The sequence below is a fragment of the Pongo pygmaeus genome, chromosome X (assembly GCF_028885625.2).
Source record: "Pongo pygmaeus isolate AG05252 chromosome X, NHGRI_mPonPyg2-v2.0_pri, whole genome shotgun sequence".
In the NCBI taxonomy this organism is placed as follows: Eukaryota; Metazoa; Chordata; class Mammalia; order Primates; family Hominidae; genus Pongo; species Pongo pygmaeus.
The window spans coordinates 72,852,941-72,871,361 of NC_072396.2; the positions used below are offsets into that span (position 1 = coordinate 72,852,941).

The window sequence follows — 18,421 nt, forward strand, 5'->3', positions numbered from 1 at the left end:
AAAGGGATATATAAAAAGTGAGGGTGGGAGTTGCTGTCTCACTTATGTGGTCAAGAAATGCCTCTGTGATAAAGCAAGACCCGGAAGAAATGAAGGATAACATCATGCAGATAATTGGGAGAAGAACCAACCGGATAGAGAAAATAGCATGTGCAAAGGTCCTGAGTCTAGAATGTGTTCTTGGTGTGTTTGAGGAATGGCAAAGTTGTCAATGTAGCAGAAACAGTAAGAAATGAAGTCTGGGATCATGATGGTTCACTGGGCTTTCCATCAGCTTAAAACTCTTTCACAGATGCTGCTGTGTTTATTTTAAGTTTGGACCTTTGTGAAAGGCTTTTTATTTGTTTATGTTATTTTTCATTGTGTATCTAACAGCCAGTATAGTCTGTTAATTCCTAATTCTGACCATTCAAATATCAGTACCCTTGTGTGCTTCAGACCATCTGCAGATTCAGTCAACTATATGCTTTCTGTTTGGTTTTCAAACCATCAGTGGAAATATTGAAGGATATGTAGCCTTTTAGCATTTAGCTAGGGACCATTGATTGACATTTAATCTTTCAGTCAGTCTTGAGTATGGTCTTTGAAATGTTTACAAGTTCTCTCAGCTCTAATGTGGCACATCAGTTTTGACTCTATAAAGCTATTGTGAGACACCGTCAAATATTTTCCTAAACTCAGGATATAAAAACAGTTACAGTACTCACCTGATAACTTTTATATCAAAAGTAAAGGAAGGAAGAATGGGAGGGGACGGTGAATGAGTTTTTTTCTTAATGAACCCATAATAGCTCCTAACGTCCACTGATTTCTCTTTTCTTTAAACTGTCTTCAGCATAATTTTTTTCTCTTTTTAAAGAGGGGGTATCACTGTGATGCTCAGGCTGGCCTTGAATTTTTGGACTCTAGAGATCCTCTCACCTCAACCTCCAGAGGAACTGGGACTACAGGCATGGGCCATCACTCCTGTCTATGTCCCCAGCATTTTAAACTGATGTTGTTATTAAGAAAATTGTAGATCCTTTTTTTTTTCTTGTAAATTTGTTTGAGTTCATTGTAGATTCTGGATGTTAGCCCTTTGTCAGAAGAGTAGATTGAAAAAATTTTCTCCCATTCTGTAGGTTGCCTATTCACTCTGATGGTAGTTTCTTTTGCTGTGCAGAAGTTCTTTAGTTTAATTAGATCCCATTTGTCAAGTTTGGCTTTTGTTGCCATTGCTTTTGGTGTTTTAGACATAAAGTCCTTGCCCATGCCTATGTCCTGAATGGTATTGCCTAGGTTTTCTTCTAGGGTTTTTATGGTTTTAGGTCTAACATTTAAGTCTTTAATCCATCTTGAATTAATTTTTGTATAAGGTGTAAGGAAGAGATTCAGTTTCAGCTTTCTACATATGGCTAGCCAGTTTTCCCAGCACCATTTATTAAATAGTGAATCCTTTCCCCATTGCTTGTTTTTCTCAGGTTTGTCAAAGATCAGATAGTTGTAGATATGCGGCATTATTTCTGAGGGCTCTGTTCTGTTCCATCGGTCTATATCTCTGTTTTGGTACCAGTACCATGCTGTTTTGGTTACTGTAGCCTTGTAGTATAGTTTGAAGTCAGGTAGCATGATGCCTCCAGCTTTGTTCTTTTGGCTTAGGATTCACTTGGCAATGCGGGCTCTTTTTTGGTTCCATATGAACTTTAAAGTAGTTTTTTCCAGTTCTGTGAAGAAAGTCATTGGTAACTTGATGGGGATGGCATTGAGTCCATAAATTACCTTGGGCAGTATGGCCATTTTCATGATATTAATTCTTCCTACCCATGAGCATGGAATATTCTTCCATTTGTTTGTATCCTCTTTTATTTCATTGAGCAGTGGCTTGTAGTTCTCCTTGAAGAGGTCCTTCACATCCCTTGTAAGTTGGATTCCTAGGTATTTTATTCTCTTTGAAGCAATTGTGAATAGGAGTTCACTCATGATTTGGCTCTCTGTTTGTCTGTTATTGGCGTATAGGAATGCTTGTGATTTTTGTACATTGATTTTGTATCCTGAGACTTTGCTGAAGTTCCTTATCAGCTTAAGGAGATTTTGGGCTGAGACAATGGGGTTTTCTAGATATAAAATCATGTCATCTGCAAACAGGGACAATTTGACTTCCTCTTTTCCTAATTGAATACCCATTATTTCCTTCTCCTGCCTCATTGCCCTGGCCAGAACTTCCAACACTATGTTGAATAGGAGTGGTGAGAGAGGGCATCCCTGTCTTGTGCCAGTTTTCAAAGGGAATGCTTCCGGTTTTTGCCCATTCAGTATGATATTGGCTGTGGGTTTGTCATAGATGGCTCTTATTATTTTGAGATATGTCCCATCAGTACCTAACTTATTGAGAGTTTTTAGCATGAAGGGTTGTTGAATTTTGTCAAAGGCCTTTTCTGCATCTATTGAGATAATCATGTGGTTTTTGTCGTTGGTTCTGTTTATATGCTGGAGTACGTTTATTGATTTGTCTATGTTGAACCAGCCTTGCATCCCAGGGGTGAAGCCCACTTGATCATGATGGATAAGCTTTTTGATGTGCTGCTGGATTCGGTTTGCCAATATTTTATTGAGGATTTTTGCATCAATGTTCATCAGGGATATTGGTCTAAAATTCTCTTTTTTGGTTGTGTCTCTGCCAGGCTTTGATATCAGGATGATGCTGGCCTCGTAAAATGAGGTAGGGAAGATTCCCTCTTTTTCTATTGATTGGAATAGTTTCAGAAGGAATGGTACCAGCTCCTCCTTGTACCTCTGGTAGAATTCAACTGTGAATCCATCTGGTCCTGGACTTTTTTTGGTTGGTAAGCTATTAATTATTGCCACAATTTCAGAGCCTGTTATTGGTCTATTCAGAGATTCAACTTCTTCCTGGTTTAGTCTTGGGAGGGTGTATGTGTCCAGGAATTTATCCATTTTTTCTAGATTTTCTGGTTTATTTTCGTAGAGGTGTTTATAGTATTCTCTGATGGTAGTTTGTATTTATGTGGGATTGATGGTGATATCCCCTTTATCATTTTTTATTGCATCTATTTGATTCCTCTCTCTTTTCTTCTTTATTAGTCTTGCTAGCGGTCTATCAATTTTGTTGATGTTTTCAAAAAACCAGCTCCTGGGTTCATTGATTTTTTTGAAGAGTTTTTTGTGTCTTTATTTCCTTCAGTTCTGCTCTGATCTTAGTTATTTCTTGCCTTCTGCTAGCTTTTGAATGTGTTTGCTCTTGCTTCTCTAGTTCTTTTAATTGTGATGTTAGGATGTCAATTTTAGATCTTTCCTGCTTTCTCTTGTGGGCATTTAGTGCTATAAATTTCCCTCTACACACTACTTTATATGTGTCCCAGAGATTCTGGTATGTTGTGTCTTTGTTCTCATTGGTTTCAAAGAACATCTTTATTTCTGCCTTCATTTCATTATGTACCCAGTAGTCATTCATTTGGAGTAATTATAAGTGGTAATGTGTCTTTATTTTTGGTTTCCACATGTTAATTATTAGTATATGTAGATGCAGTTCATATTTGTCTCTTGACATTGGACCTTAAACAACCCCATCAAAAAGTGGGTGAAGGATATGAACAGACACTTCTCAAAAGAAGACATTTATGCAGCCAAAAGACACATGAAAAAAATGCTCATCATCACTGGCCATCAGAGAAATGCAAATCAAAACCACAATGAGATACCATCTCACACCAGTTAGAATGGCAATCATTGAAAAAGTCAGGAAACAACAGGTGCTGGAGAGGATGTGGAGAAATAGGAACACTTTTACACTGTTGGTGGGACTGTAAACTAGTTCAACCATTGTGGAAGTCAGTGTGGCGATTCCTCAAGGAACTAGAACTAGAAATACCATTTGACCCAGCCATCCCGTTACTGGGTATATACCCAAAGGATTATAAACCATGCTGCTATAAAGACACATGCACACGTATGTTTATTGCGGCACTATTCACAATAGCAAAGACTTGGAACCAACCCAAATGTCTGACACTGATAGACTGGATTAAGGAAATGTGGCACATATACACCATGGAATACTATGCAGCCATAAAAAAGGATGAGTTCATGTCCTTTGTAGGGACATGGATAAAGCTGGAAACCATCATTCTCAGCAAACTATCGCAAGGACGAAAAACCAAACACTGCATGTTCTCACTCATAGGTGGGAATTGAACAATGAGAACACATGAGCAGAGGAAGGGGAACATCACACACTGGGGCCTGTTGCGGGGTGGGGGAAAGGGGAGGGATAGCATTAGGAGATATACCTAATGTTACATGATGAGTTAGTGGGTGCAACACACCAACATGGCACATGTATACATATGTAACAAACCTGCACGTTGTGCACATGTACCCTAAAACTTAAAATATAATAAAAAAAAAAGAAAATTGTAGATTCACATGCAATTTTAAGAAATAATACGGAGAGCTCCTTTGTATGCTCTAGTTTCCGCTAATGGTAACAGTTTACAAAACTATAGTATAATATCGTGACCAGGAATTGACGTTGGTACAATCTACCCATCTTGTTCGTATTTCTCCAGATTTACTTGTAGTTGTATACAATCTTATCTGTGTAGCCTTGTGTATCTACTACCACAGTTGAGATCCAGAACAGTTCCAACATCAAAAGGATCCCTTGTTTTGTCCTTTTATAAACACGTCCACTGCCTCCTTGTGTACCCTCCCTTTACCCCATGTCTAACCCCTGGCAACAACTAATCTCCTGTTTCTACAGTTTTTTCATTTCTAAAATGTCATATAAATGGGATCATATGGTATGTACACTTTGGGATTTACTTTTTTTCACTCAGCATAGTCCCCTTGGAATCCATCCAAATTGTTGTGTGTATTAATAGTTTGTTCCTTTTTATTGCTGAGTAATGTTTCATTGTGTGGATGAACTGTAGTTTGTTTAACCAGTCACCTGTTGAAGGACATCAAGGCTTATTCCAGTTTTTGGCAATTACAAAGAAAGCTGCCATGAACATTTGTGTGTAGGTTTTTGTTTGAACATGTTTTTATTTTTCTGGGATAAATGCCTAAGAACCCAGTTGCTGGGTCGTATTATAGTTGCATGTTTAGTGTTTTTTTTTTTTTCCAAGAAACTGCCAAACTATTTACAATAATTTATAATTTTACTTTATACAAAATTTATAATTTTACTTTACCATAGTGGCTGTACTATTTTACATTCCCACCGTGAGTGGTCTCTTTCTCCACTTTCTTGCCAGCATTTGGCACTGTCACTATTTTTAATATTAGCCATTTGGATAGGTATGTAGTAGTAGATCATAGTAATTTTAATTTTAATTTCCCTGATGGCTAATGATATTGAACATCTTTTCATGTACTGATCTGCAATCTCTGTGTCCTCTTTAGTTAAGTGTCTCTTCATGTCTTTTATTTGTTTTATTTTTAATTTACTCTTGAGTTTTGAGAGTTCTTTGTATATTCTAGATGTAAGTTCATTTTCAAATATGTGCTTTGGAAATATTTTCTCCTAGTCTATAAGCTTGTCTTTTTGTTGTGCTGACATAGACTTTCACAGAGCAAGAGTTTTAAATTTTGGTAAGGTCCAATTTATCAATTTTTTCTTTTATGGATCATACTTTTTGTATCAAGTCTAAGAACTCTTTGCCTCACCCTAGTTCCCAAAGATTTCCTCCTATTTTTAAAAAAGGTTTTATAATTTTACTTTTATATTTAAGTCTATGATACATTTTGAGTTAACTTTTATATAAATTGTGAAGATTATTTCAGGGTTACTTTACTTGCCTGGGGATATCCAATTGCTCCAGCATCATTTGTTGAAAAGGCTATGCTTCCTCCATTGAATTGGGTTTGACTTTAGTCATGCATATTTATGTGAGCATATTTTTTGAGTTCTCTGTTTTGTCTCATGGAGCTATATGTCTACCCTCCACTAATACTATGCTGTTTTGATTACGGTAGCTATATATGTTAAGTGTTAATATGTGCTAGAGTGATTCCTTCTTCTTTTTTTTTCTTTTCCAGGGTTGTTCTACCTATTCTGGGGCCTGTGCCTTTCCATATAACTTAAAATAAGCTTGCCTATGTCTACAAAAATCCTTGTTGGGATTTTTATAGGAATTATAGTAAACCTGTGGATCAATATGGGGAAAATTGACATCTTTACAATGTTGTCTTCCAATCAATGAACACAATATATCTATCTATTTAGGTCTTTTAAAAATTCCTTTCAACCCATTATTTTATTTTTTTACTTTTTGTAACTTTTATTTTAGGTTCAGGAATACATGTGCAGGTTTGTTATACAGGTAAACTCATGTCATGGGAGTTTGTTGTACAGATTATTTTGTCACCCAGGTACTAAGCCTAGTACCCAAGAGTTATTTTTTCTGATCCTCTCCCTCCTCTCACCCTCCATCCTCAAGTAGGCCCCAGTGTCTAATGTTCCCCTCTTTGTGTCCATGTGTTCTCATCATTTAGCTCCCACTTATAAGTGAGAATATGCAGTATTTGGTTTTCTGTTCCTGCATTAATTTGCTAAGGATAATGGCCTCAAGCTGCATCCGTGTTCCTACAAAGGACATGATTTCATTCTTTTTAATGGTTGCATAATATTCCATGGTATATACATACTACATTTTCTTTGACCAGTTTGCTATTGATGGACATTTACATTGATTCCATGTCTTTGCTATTGTGAGTAGTGCTACAGTGAACATACACCACATGCATGTGTCTTTGTGGTAGAATGATTTATATTCCTTTGGGTGTATGCCCAATAATGAGATTGCTGGGTCAAATGGTAGTTCTTTGAGGAATTGCTACACTGTTTTCCACAATGGTTGAACTAATTTATACTCCCACTAACAGTGTATAAGCATTCTCTTTTCTTTGCAACCTCTCCAGCATCTGTTATTTTTGACTTTCTAGTAGTAGTCATTTTGACTGGTGTGAGATGGTATCTCATTGTAGTTTTGATTTGCATTTTTCTAATGATCAGTGATATTGAGTTTTTTTTTCATGTGCTTGTTGGCTGCATGTATATATTCTTTTGAAAAGTGTCATTCATGTCCTTTGCCTACTTTTTAATGGGTTTGTTTTCTTGTAAATTTGAGTTCCTCATAGATGCTGGATATTAGACCTTTGTCAGATGCATAGTTTGCACATATTTTCTCCTATTCTATGGGTTATTTGTTTAATCTGCTGATAGTTTCTTTTGCTGTACAGAAGCTCTTTAATTAGATCCCATTTGTCCATTTTTGCTTTTGTTGCAATCGCTTTTGGCATCTTCATCATGAAATCTTTGCCTGTGCCTATGTCCTAGTGGTATTGCCTAGATTTTCTTCTAGGGTTTTTATAGTTTGGGGTTTTACATTTCAGTCTTTACTCATTCTTGAGTTAATTTTTGTGTATGTTGTAAAGAAGGGATCCAGTTTCAATCTTTTGCATATGGCTAGCCAGTTTTCCCAGCACCTTTATTGAATAGGGATTCCTTTCACCATTGCTTGTTTTTGTTGACTTTGTCAAAGATCAGATAGTTGTAGGTGTGTGGCTTTATTTCTAGGCTCTCTATTCTGTTCCATTGATCTATGCATCTGTTTTGTTCCGTTACCATGCTGTTTTGGTTACTGTCACCCTGTAATATAGTTTAAAGTCAGGTAATATGATGCCTTCAGCTTTTTTTTTTTTTTTCCTTAGGATTGCCTTGGCTACTTGGGCTGTTATTTGGTTCCATATGAATTTTACAATAATTTTTTCTAGTTCTGTGAAGAATGTCATTGGTAGTTTGATAGGAATAGCATTGAATCTCTAAATTGCTTTGGGCAGTATGGCCATTTTAATGATATTGATTCTTCTTATCCATGAGCATGGAATGGTTTTACATTTGTTTATGTCTTCCCTGATGTCTTTGAGCAGTGTTTTGTAATTCTCATTGATCTTTCACCTCCCTGGTTAGCTGTATTCCTAGATATTTTATTCTTTTTGTAGCAGTTGTGAATGGGATTGCATTCCTGATTTGGCTCTCTGCTTGGCTATTGTTGATGTATAGGAATGTTAGTGATTTTTGTATACTGATTTTGTATCCTGAAATTTTGCTGAAGTTGTCTATCAGCTGAAGGAGGTTTTGGGCCAAGACTATGGGGTTTTCTGGGTATAGAATCATGTCATCAGCAAACAAGGATAGTTTGACTTCCTCTCTTCCTATTTGGATGCCCTTTATTTCTGTCTCTCGTGTTATTGCTCTGGCCAGGACCTACAATACCATGTTGGATAGGAATGGTGAGAAAGGGCATCCTTGTCTTGTGCTGGTTTTCAAGGGGAATGCTTCCAGCTTTTGCCCACTCAATATGATGTTGGCTGTGGGTTTGTCATAAATGGCTTTTATTATTTTGAGGTATGTCCCTTCAATACCTAGGTTATTGAGAGTTTTTAACATGAAGGGATTCAACAGCATTTTATAATGTTCAGTATATACAGCCTATATGTGTTTTGTTAGGTATCTACCTAAGTACTCTATTTTCTTCAGTGCTATTGTAACTGGTATTATATTTTAAATTTTAGTTTCTGCATGTTTATTGTCAGTATATAGAAAAGCAATTGAATATTTGTGTGTTGATCTTTTATCTGTATACTTGGTGATATGGTTTGGGTCTGTGTCGCCTCCCAAATCTCATGTCAAATTGTTTTGTTTTTTTTTTTTTTCCGAGATGGAGTCTCGCTCTGTCACCCCGGCTGGAGTGCAGTGGCACGATCTCAGCTCATTGCAAGCTCTGCCTGCCAGGTTCACACCATTCTCCTGTCTCAGCCTCCTGAGTAGCTGGGACTACAGGCACCCACCCCCACGCCTGGCTAATTTTTTTGTATTTTTAGTAGAGATGGGGTTTCACTGTGTTAGCCAGGATAGTCTTGATCTCCTGACCTCCTGATCCACCCCCCCTCAGCCTCCCAAAATGCTGGGATTACAGGTGTGAGCCACCGTGCCCGGCCAATCTCATGTCAAATTGTAATCCCCAATGTTGGAGGTGGGGCCTGGTAGGAAGTGATTGGATCCTGGGGGCAGATTTCTCTTTTGGTACTGTTCTTGTGATAGTGAGTTATCATGAGATATGGTTGTTTAAAAGTGTGTAGCACGTCCCCACTTCTCTCTCTTCCTCGTGTTCTGGCCATGTAAAATGTGCCTGCTTCCCCTTCACCTTCTGCCATGATTGGCCTCCCCAGAAGCTGTCACGTTTCCTATACAACCTGTGGAACTATGAGCCAATTAAACCTCTTTTCTTTATAAATTACCTAGTCTCAGGTACTTGTTTATACCAGTGTGAGAATGGACTAATACACTTGGTAGCAACTATGATTGGTGGACACTCAGCTATTTGTTACAAAAGTATACTGTGAAGTTGGGCTTTGAGTTAGTTTTTATGTACATAGGTTTTAGTTCATCAGTTCATTAGGTAAGGACTCAAGTATGGAGGCTTCACACATGTATGATTCGTCACTTATAGATTCGTCACTTATAGATTCTAAGTGTTTTTCAGTAGTTTCCTTGGGATCTTCAATGTAGACATAGCATCTGCAAACAAAGATAGTTTTCTTTCTTTCTTTCTAACTTATATGCCTTTTTTTCTTGTCTTATTGCACTAGCTAGTACTTCTAGTACTGTGTTTAGTATTGAGAACAACTATTGCCTTCTTCCTATCTTAAGGAAAAAATACTCAGACTTTTGCCATTAAGTATGATGTTACCTGTAGGACTTTGTAGATGCTTTTTATCAAGTGAGTTAATTTTTCTTTATTTCAAATTACTGAGAGGTTTTTTTTTTTTCATGATTGAGTGTTGGACTTTGTCAGATACCTTTTCTGCATCGATTGATATGATCATATGATTTTTCTTCTTCATCTTGTTGATTATTGTGAATTACATTGATTGATTTTTGAATGTTAAGCCAGCCTTGCATACCTGGAATGAACCCTACTTGGTCATGATGTATAATTCTTTTCATATATTTTGGATTCATTTTGCTAGTATTTTTATGAGGATTTTTGTTTTAAGTTCATGAACAATTATTGGCCCTTAGTTTCCTTTTTTAAATAATATTTTCTTTGTCTGGTTTTGGTATGAAGATAACACTACCCTTATAAAATGAGTTAGGAAGTATTACCTTCTTCCTATTTTTCTGGAAGAAATTTGTTAAAGTTTATGTTAATTCCTCTTTAATGATTGGTAGAATTCACCAGTGAATTCAGTTGAGCCTGAAGATTTCTTTTTCAGGAGCTTTTAAATTATAAATTGAATTGTTTTGATAGTTACAAGTCTACTCAGATTATCTATTTCATCTTGGTCGAGGCTTGGTAGGTTGTTGTTTCTGAGGAATTGGTCCATTTCTTCTTAGTTATCAAATTTATGAGCATAAAGTTATTCATAGTATGCCCTTATATTTTTAATGGTTGTAGGATCTAGTGATATATTCTGTTTCATTCCTGACATTGATAATTTGCATCTTTTTTTCTTTTTGTCAATGTTGTTAGAGTTTTGTCAATTGTACTGTTTTTTTTCCCCCTAAGGAACTAGTTTTTTATTTTATTGATTTTCTTTTTTACTGCATAAGACTGAATTATTTAAAAATGTTTTCCTCATAGGTTCTTTAAAATGCGTGTAACTGTTTAACACATTTTTAAAAAAAATTTCAATAGTTTTAAGGGTACAAGTGATTTTTGGTTACATGGATGAATTGTATAGTGAGGAAGCCTGAGCTTTTAGTGTACCTGTCACCCGAATAGTGTCTACATTGTACCCAACAGGTAATTTTTCATCCCTTACCACTCTCTCACCCTCCCCACTTCTGAGTCTCCAATGTTCATTATACCACTCTGCATACCCCTGTGTATCAATGGCTTAACTTCCACTTATAAGTGAGAACATGTGGTATTTGTTTTTCCATTCCTGAGTTACTTCATTTAGGATAATGGCCTCCAGTTCCATCCAAGTTGCTGCAAAAGACATTATTTTGTTCTTCTTTATGGCTGAGGAGTATTCCATTACACACACACACACACACACACACACACACACACCACATTTTCTTTCTTTCTTTTTTTTGAAATGGAGTTTCACTCTGTTGCCCAGGCTGGAGTGCATTGGCATGATCTCGGCTCACTGCAACCTCTGCCTCCTGGGTTCAAGCAAGTCTCCTGCCTCAGGCTCCTGAGTAGCTGGGACTACAGGTGTGCACCACCACACCTGGCTAATTTTTGTATTTTTAGTAGGGATGGGGTTTCACCATGTTGGTTAGGCTCGTCTCGATCTCCTGACCTCATAATCCGCCCACCTCGGCCTCCCAAAATGCTGGGATTACAGGTGTGAGCCACCGTGCCCGGCCACCACATTTTCTTTATCTACTCACCCACTGATGGGCACTTAGGTTGGTTCTATATTTTTGCAATTGTGAATTGTACTGCAGTAAACATGCAGTTGATGTTTGTATGGTGTATTTTTTCATTTTATTATTTGCAGTTTTTTACTTTGAACACTTTGAAAAATATTGTGCCACTTTCTATTGGCCTTTACAATTTCAGAATAGAAATTCTTGGCCTTTTGAATTGGTGTTCCCTATTAGTAATATGCGTTTATTTCTTTTTATTTTTTAGATTTCAAAATTTTAATTATGGTGTGTCTTAGCATGGATTTCTTTGCGTTTATCCCACTTGAAATTGACTCAGTTTCCTGGGTGTGTGTCTTTTACCAAATTTTGGAAACTTTCAACCATTGTTTTTTTGAATATTCATTTAGTCCCACATCCTTTCACCTCTCTTTCTGGGACTCCAATGATATGAGTATTAGATCTTTTTTCATTGACCCACAGGTCATGTTTTTTACATCTGTACTTTCCCTGTTTTTCAGATTGGGTGAATTCCACTGTGTTCTCTCCTCCAGTTCACTGATTCTATCCTTTGTCATCTCCATTGTACTATTGAGTCCTCCAGCAATCTTATTTTAAAAGTTTCTGCCATTATTTTCTCAGTTATAGAGTTTCCATTTGGTTCCTTTTTTAATAATTTCTATTTCTTTGCTGCATTTTTATTTTTTCATCTGTTTCAAGATAATTTGTAATTGATTGCAGAAACATTGTTATAATAGCTGCTTTCAAATGTTGTTAAATAATTCTAACATCTGATTTCATCCCAGTGTTGATCTTAGTTGATTGTCTTTTCTTCTTCAAGTTGTTATTGTCTTGTTTCTTGGTATGATGGGTGATTTTTTTTATTGTATCATAGATGTTTTGTCTATCATGTTAGGTGACTTTGGATCTCATTTAAATCCTTTATTTTAGCAGGCAGTCACCTTGTTTAGGTTTAGCCTGTGAGTTGCGGGCCTACTTTTGTGGGTTGTGGTTCCAATGGCAGTTTAATTTTCATAGCTTTTGTGGTGTTATTTTGGTTTGCTTGGTTTATCTGGTGCTGCTGGGGCTTCCACTGCTCCTGCTGGTGGTGCTTGAGGGGGCAGAAGGGGTTTCCCAAGGCCTACCATTGAATGTCTCTGGAAGAAGGAAGAGCATGGTGGGATCCTCCACCAGTGTTCCCCACTCTACTCTTCCTCCAAAGTGTTTGAGCAGAGGAGGAGAGTCTTGGGTTTGTGAGATAAAGAAGCTTCTAAGAACTGGTGCTTCTTCTGACTCAAGTGCTGTCTCTGGTTCTGTTTTCTTTCCTAACGTGTTTGAATGTAGATGGAGTATTTTGAACCCATAGGGATAAAGAGGCTTCTCAGAACAGGCTGCCTGCTTCAGCTGGGTCTCTCCTATAGGCTCAGCCTTGTCAGCCTCAGTATGTCTTGGGGGCAAAGGGAAGCTCAGGCCTGGTGGGGAAAGAGAGTACTTCCCCTGTCTACTCATTGCTGGTTGGGCTCCCAATTGATCCACCGTGCTGGTGACATTGGGCTCACCTGATGTTGTCAGAAGACTCCCATTTGATTTAGGAGAGGAATGAGCCCACCTGGGCTGATCTCTGTTGCTAAGATAGGGGATTCACGAACACCAGGTCTAGGTAGTCTTTCTCTGTGGAGTGTGGGGATGCAAGATATCCCATAGCTTTGCTGTTCTTCCATTCTAAACCAACTCATCTTCTTGATATCACTCTCATAGTTTCCTTTGGTTGTCTCTTATGTCATTTCCAGGTTTTATAGTTGTGTTTAGCTGAGAGAAGCAGGGAAAACACCATCCTGCCCAAACTGGAAGTCTTTTTAATAATGTATTCTATAAAACCTATCTAGAATTGAGGTTACATTCACCAGCTTATAGACATGACTTTCTTTTTAAAAAAATCGAGATGACATTTGCCTCTCTCTAGACTTCTGCACCTCTCTCATTATTCACAATTCTGCATAGATATTAGTTTGGAAATCTTAGTGTAAGATCTTTCCAGTGTCCTGGAACTTATCCTAGGACGAGTGCTTCTTAATCTTTTCTTCTGTCTCTCTGTTTTCATCTTTCTTGAACTCATGTTTTCTGTACCCTTTCTTGTCCTTCTTTTCTTTTCTTTTTTATTTTTATTTATTTATTTTTTTAGACAGAGTCTCGTTCTGTTGCCCAGGCTAGAGTGCAATGGTGCTATCTCGGCTCACTGCAAGCTCCACCTCCCAGGTTCATGCCATTCTCCTGCCTCAGCCTCCCGAGTAGCTTGGACTACAGGCGCCTACCACCACGCCCGGCTCATTTTTTTGTATTTTTAGTAGAGACAGGGTTTCACCTTGTTAGCCAGGATGGTCTCGATCTCCTGACCTCGTGATCTGCCTGCCTCGGCCTCCTAAATTATCTTTTCTTTAAATAGAGGAAAAGTAGAAATAAAATAGGAATATTTTTCTTTCTCTTTGTTACCTAATGTTAGTTTTCTGGTTACTGATTGCAATTTGAAATCCCTTTTTGTTATCCTCAAAATATATCTCTTTTTAAGGCTCAGGTCATTCTGAATCTTGGCCTTTTGGGTGTTTTGCAGGCTCATGACACTCTTGTAGTTATCATTGGTTATGTCTATTTCATTACACTAGTAGAGCTATGAATACCAACTTAAGAGTCAGACAGACTTGCATTTGAATCTCACCTCTGCCTCTTTCTGTGTGTGATTTGGGATGGGTTGTTTAACCTCTAAGCTATTATTTCCTCATCTATAAAATGGAAACAATAGTGCTGTTAATAATAGGACCAACTTTGTAGGGTTTTTATAAGGATTAAATGAAATAATATACATTAATCATGTAGCACCATTCCTTACATAGAGTAAATTAAATGCCATTGTTGTTATATATTTTTAAAATCTGAGATTACAGAAACATGTTATAGCTTTCTTTTGATACTTATCTTTTTCTCTGTCTTTATGATTGTATGGTCATAATTTCACCTTTGAGTGCCTTCCAGTAGCTGATATAAATTAAAGTTCTCAAGGAAGAGGATTACATATCTTTTAAATTGTGAAATTTCACCTAATTTAATTGCAACTGGCATTCTTAATGCAGTTTCTGGTGGTGGTCCTCTTACTAAGTATTAAACACAAATATTTCACATGCAATTGATGTGTAGGTGTTAAATTAGCCTTTCTGGTTAGCCATCCATAAATATTTCAAAATACTTACCTTGTGTGGGTACCCAGCTTGCTTCTACATGCTACAAAAGTTTTTACTTGTTTGACATTATCATATGTCCTACCTGTATTTCTTGCTGTATTTTAAAATAAGTTCACAGTTATAGAACATCAGCATACATCCGTGGTGAAAAATGAAGTTTATGAGTCACTTAGTAACTTGAACTTTCTGAGCAGGAATTGTATCTAATTTTATATTTTGTATAGTGCCCAACCCATTCAGGTCTTTATCACTAACAATTGTACCTAAAATGATGCAGAAATTGTATGAAGGTCAGCAAACTGACATCATTATGAGTGTATTCTAACTAACCTAATTCTTCCAGTGTGTTTTTCCTCTGAGTTAAAGTTGGTAATCTTTTTAATCTTGGTAAATTCTTTAGGTTTCATGTTTGGTAGCTATAATTCTGGAACCTCCCAAAACTATCTTAATTAGAGGCATGTTAGAATGTGTTTGAATGTTTTCTGCTGTAGTTTGGTTACTTCTGGGCAGTATTATGTAATCTTAAGATGTGTTTTCTTCAGGAATTCAACCTTTCCTGCTTTCTTTCACCTATTATTTTTAGCACTCCACCCCCTCCTCTGGGAAGAATAGGAATCCAAATTGTTGTTAGTCTCCTGGAGATGCATATAACTAGGGTCTTGCTAACTCTAACCTTTGAGTGTTCTAGATTGCTTTTGAGGGCCATCCTTGGTGTTATGGTCAAATTGTGACTTGGATAATTTAGATTCTCATACCAGAAATATAATTGAAATGGCACAAGGTCTAGTGTTTTCCTTCTTGATGTAATGAAATGGTGCTGTGCATTGGTGAGGTACCTGGCTTTCTCCATGACGTTCCATTGGTGAATTGATTACTAGGTTTGGTTTGTTTATATGCTTGTAAAGTATTATTGAGTCCTTTGGGGGAATCAATTAATTAGTGGTGGTTGGGTTGCTTTATGTTCCACTATAGAATTGTACCCTTGCCAGAAGAAATATAGATGAAAGTGACTGAGTCCTTGGGCCTGATTTGGAGTTGACCCTTTTCCAGGCTTTCCTGGCCTACTGCTATTTCCAAGTCTCTTTCTTTAGGCCATTCTATAACTTTGCTTTTTTTTTTTTTTTTTTTTTTTTTTTTTTTTTTTTTTTAAGAAACATATTCTGGCTTCCCGTTGTACAGGACCCTCTTCCTTAGACTGCTTCCACAGTGTACCAAGTGTCTGGAATGCCCTCTCCTTTGTCTGCCAAACCATTTCTCTGCTGTAAGCTTGAGAGTGCTAGACATCTCACCTCCTTCGTTAAACTCTGTTGACCTAAGTGTCGTAGAAGTGACAGTTCCCTGAGGCACAGATCATGTAAACACTTCTCCCTGTCAGTTTATGTAGATGTTCAGTGTTTTATACTCCTATTTTAGGTATCTTTGTGGGATGGTTATCTGTGTTGTCTGGTATCTTAGATTTTTAAATCCACAAAGGGGGAGAAATCCTATCAGACTTACTGAGTATTCAGTCACGCAAGTAACTAGGCATTTAATATACTGTTCTTTGATGGCAGTGTCATTGAGGAAAAAAGTGAACAAATTACTTCTGTGAAAAATTAAAACTCTTGCTGCTTGTTGAACTTTGTAATAAATAACTGAGCTTATAGGCTTAGGAAATGGGATTGGGATGTTCAGCATTTCAATTCTTGGCCACATAGTATCTACTATAATGTTTTAGAAGTTTTATTTCTCTTTCCTCCATACTAGTCAGATAACTCAAATATTTGACTTCATCTTTGTATGCATTATAATGCTGCCTTTCAGTTTACATGCCGTTAACTAGAGAAGTCTTAAATTTCTATTGTTAAATTCTCCACAGATCTGACTGAACGTGTGGTGGATTTTTACCTCTGGGAATGCGATTATTTATTAACTGCCTTAACAAAAACTTTCAGACAGAGACAAAACCCTTCACAATTAGAACTCTGCCTGTATTTCCTCCTTTATGTCCTGCCATACCCTATCACTCATCTAGCTCCAACAGTACCAAAGTAATAGTAATTTCCCATGCCCACAGCCATACCTTTGTACACATAATGTTATCTTCTCCTGAAGTGCATTTTTCTTTCTCTAACCCCTTATTCATCTGACATATTCTTGACTTATCTAAAATTTCTTTTATTCTGTGAGCATTTTTTGACACTTGTACTAGACAAAGTTAGTTCTATTTTCATTCTCCCATTAAGCATCCTCTACACACCTCTAGTCACACCTTTAGTTTTACATACTTAAGCAATGTATTTTTTGCCGTTTGTTTGTGGTCCTACACCTATCCATTTCACTGTAAGTTTCTTAAAGACAGGAACTGTTTGTTTTCCCAAAGTTTGAAGAGTTATTGACACATAACATGTGCCCAGTACTTGTTGAAATGAATGAATGAATGAATGAATGAATGAATGAATGAATGAATGAACGAACGAACGAACGAACCAAGGACAGGCATGTCAATGGCATTAGAAACCATGCGTATGGGGACTTCTGCTTTTGGCTTTGACAGACTAACTGGTATTAGACCAACCATCCCTCAAGAAAATATAGAAAGACTGGATAAAATTACAAAATATCTGTTTAAAAGCATCACAGTGTTACCAAAGTAACAGGGTCAAAATCCCAGAGAGAAAGGAGATGTATTGAGGTGAGCCTAATAGTCTGTGCTAGATTTGCTTTGAAGGCATTTTCCAGTGTAAGTCATATGGGTAAAGAGACTGAGAAGCCAAACTGAAAGTGGTAACTAAGAGACAGATAAGATGAGCAGGGGTTTCAGCAGTCTCACAGGGCTGTAGAGATAAAAAGTGAAGTTCAGCTATATCCTGACAGTCAGAACTTGAGGGTCTAAGATGCCAGAGAAAAGGAAAGTACAGTGAGTTTAGTTCAGTATTTTACACTATTTTTTCCTTTGAGGAATTGGCTGATTTATAAGTGGTACAAGGAAAAAAGTTGAGAAGTTAAGCAGAGAGTGGCAGATAAAATGCTTAGTAGTTAAGCAGAGCTTTCATCAATTTCACAATGCTGAAGAGACAGAAATTAGAGTTCAGAGCCTGCCAAAGAGGAGGGACCCTGGTAATTATTCCAGGTTTTCAGTTTGGATCCCCAAAGGGCTAAACTCTAGGAGTAAGGATGAACTAGAAAATACCATTTTTCACAAAGACTGAAGTGGGGCTTTGAATTAGCTCAACCTTAGCAGGATTAATGTGATCTGTCCTTCACCACCTACCAAAAGCAAAAGTAAATCTTTGGAGGAAGATAATATCATCCAGTGCTCCTCTAACTTTTAATATATAATGTCTGGCATTCAATAAAAATATTACTTGGCTTACCAGGTATGTTAGTTTGCTAAGGCTGTTGTAACAAAGTACCATAGATTGGGTGGCTTAAACAATAGAACTTTATTGTTTTATAGTTCTAGAGGCTGGAAAGTCCAAGATCAAGGTTCTAGAAGATTTGGAGTCTGGTGAAGGCGAAACGGAAGAGTTCCCTGACTCCCTTGCAGGACTTGTGATGGGTGTGGCTTACTTGCCACACGTTCAAACCCCTTACAGGAGCAGGAGCACACGGACAGGCAGGTGCACAAGCCGGGGCACGTGCTTTTGGGCTCTAACCCCATGGTAGCATCCACGGGTATATTACAATTAATGCTCTTTTAGCAGTTGCCATCTGCAGACAGCTACGTGTTAAACCAGCTCAGTGGAGAGTCAAAATGGCAGTGTTTTACTCTCTGTCCTCTTGGTACCTGGGCTCTTTTCTGGCATTCAAGAAGAAT

At 37.3% G+C, this 18,421-nt stretch overlaps 1 protein-coding gene across 8 annotated transcripts in view; it reads left to right on the forward strand.

Annotated features, from left to right (window-relative positions):
- The window catches only part of EDA (ectodysplasin A), a 413,821-nt gene that overhangs the window by 82,361 nt on the left and 313,039 nt on the right, over positions 1 to 18,421 (forward strand). Inside the window, exon 2 of one of the 8 annotated variants that reach the window (XM_054472647.2) lies at positions 2,661 to 2,770. The exons of the other annotated variants lie outside the window; for them this stretch is intronic. Coding sequence (XP_054328622.1) covers positions 2,661 to 2,678 — 18 coding nt within the window. The 3' untranslated portion in view covers positions 2,679 to 2,770. Of the gene's footprint in view, positions 1 to 2,660; positions 2,771 to 18,421 lie in introns of those variants that run through there. 8 annotated transcript variants of the gene reach the window in all.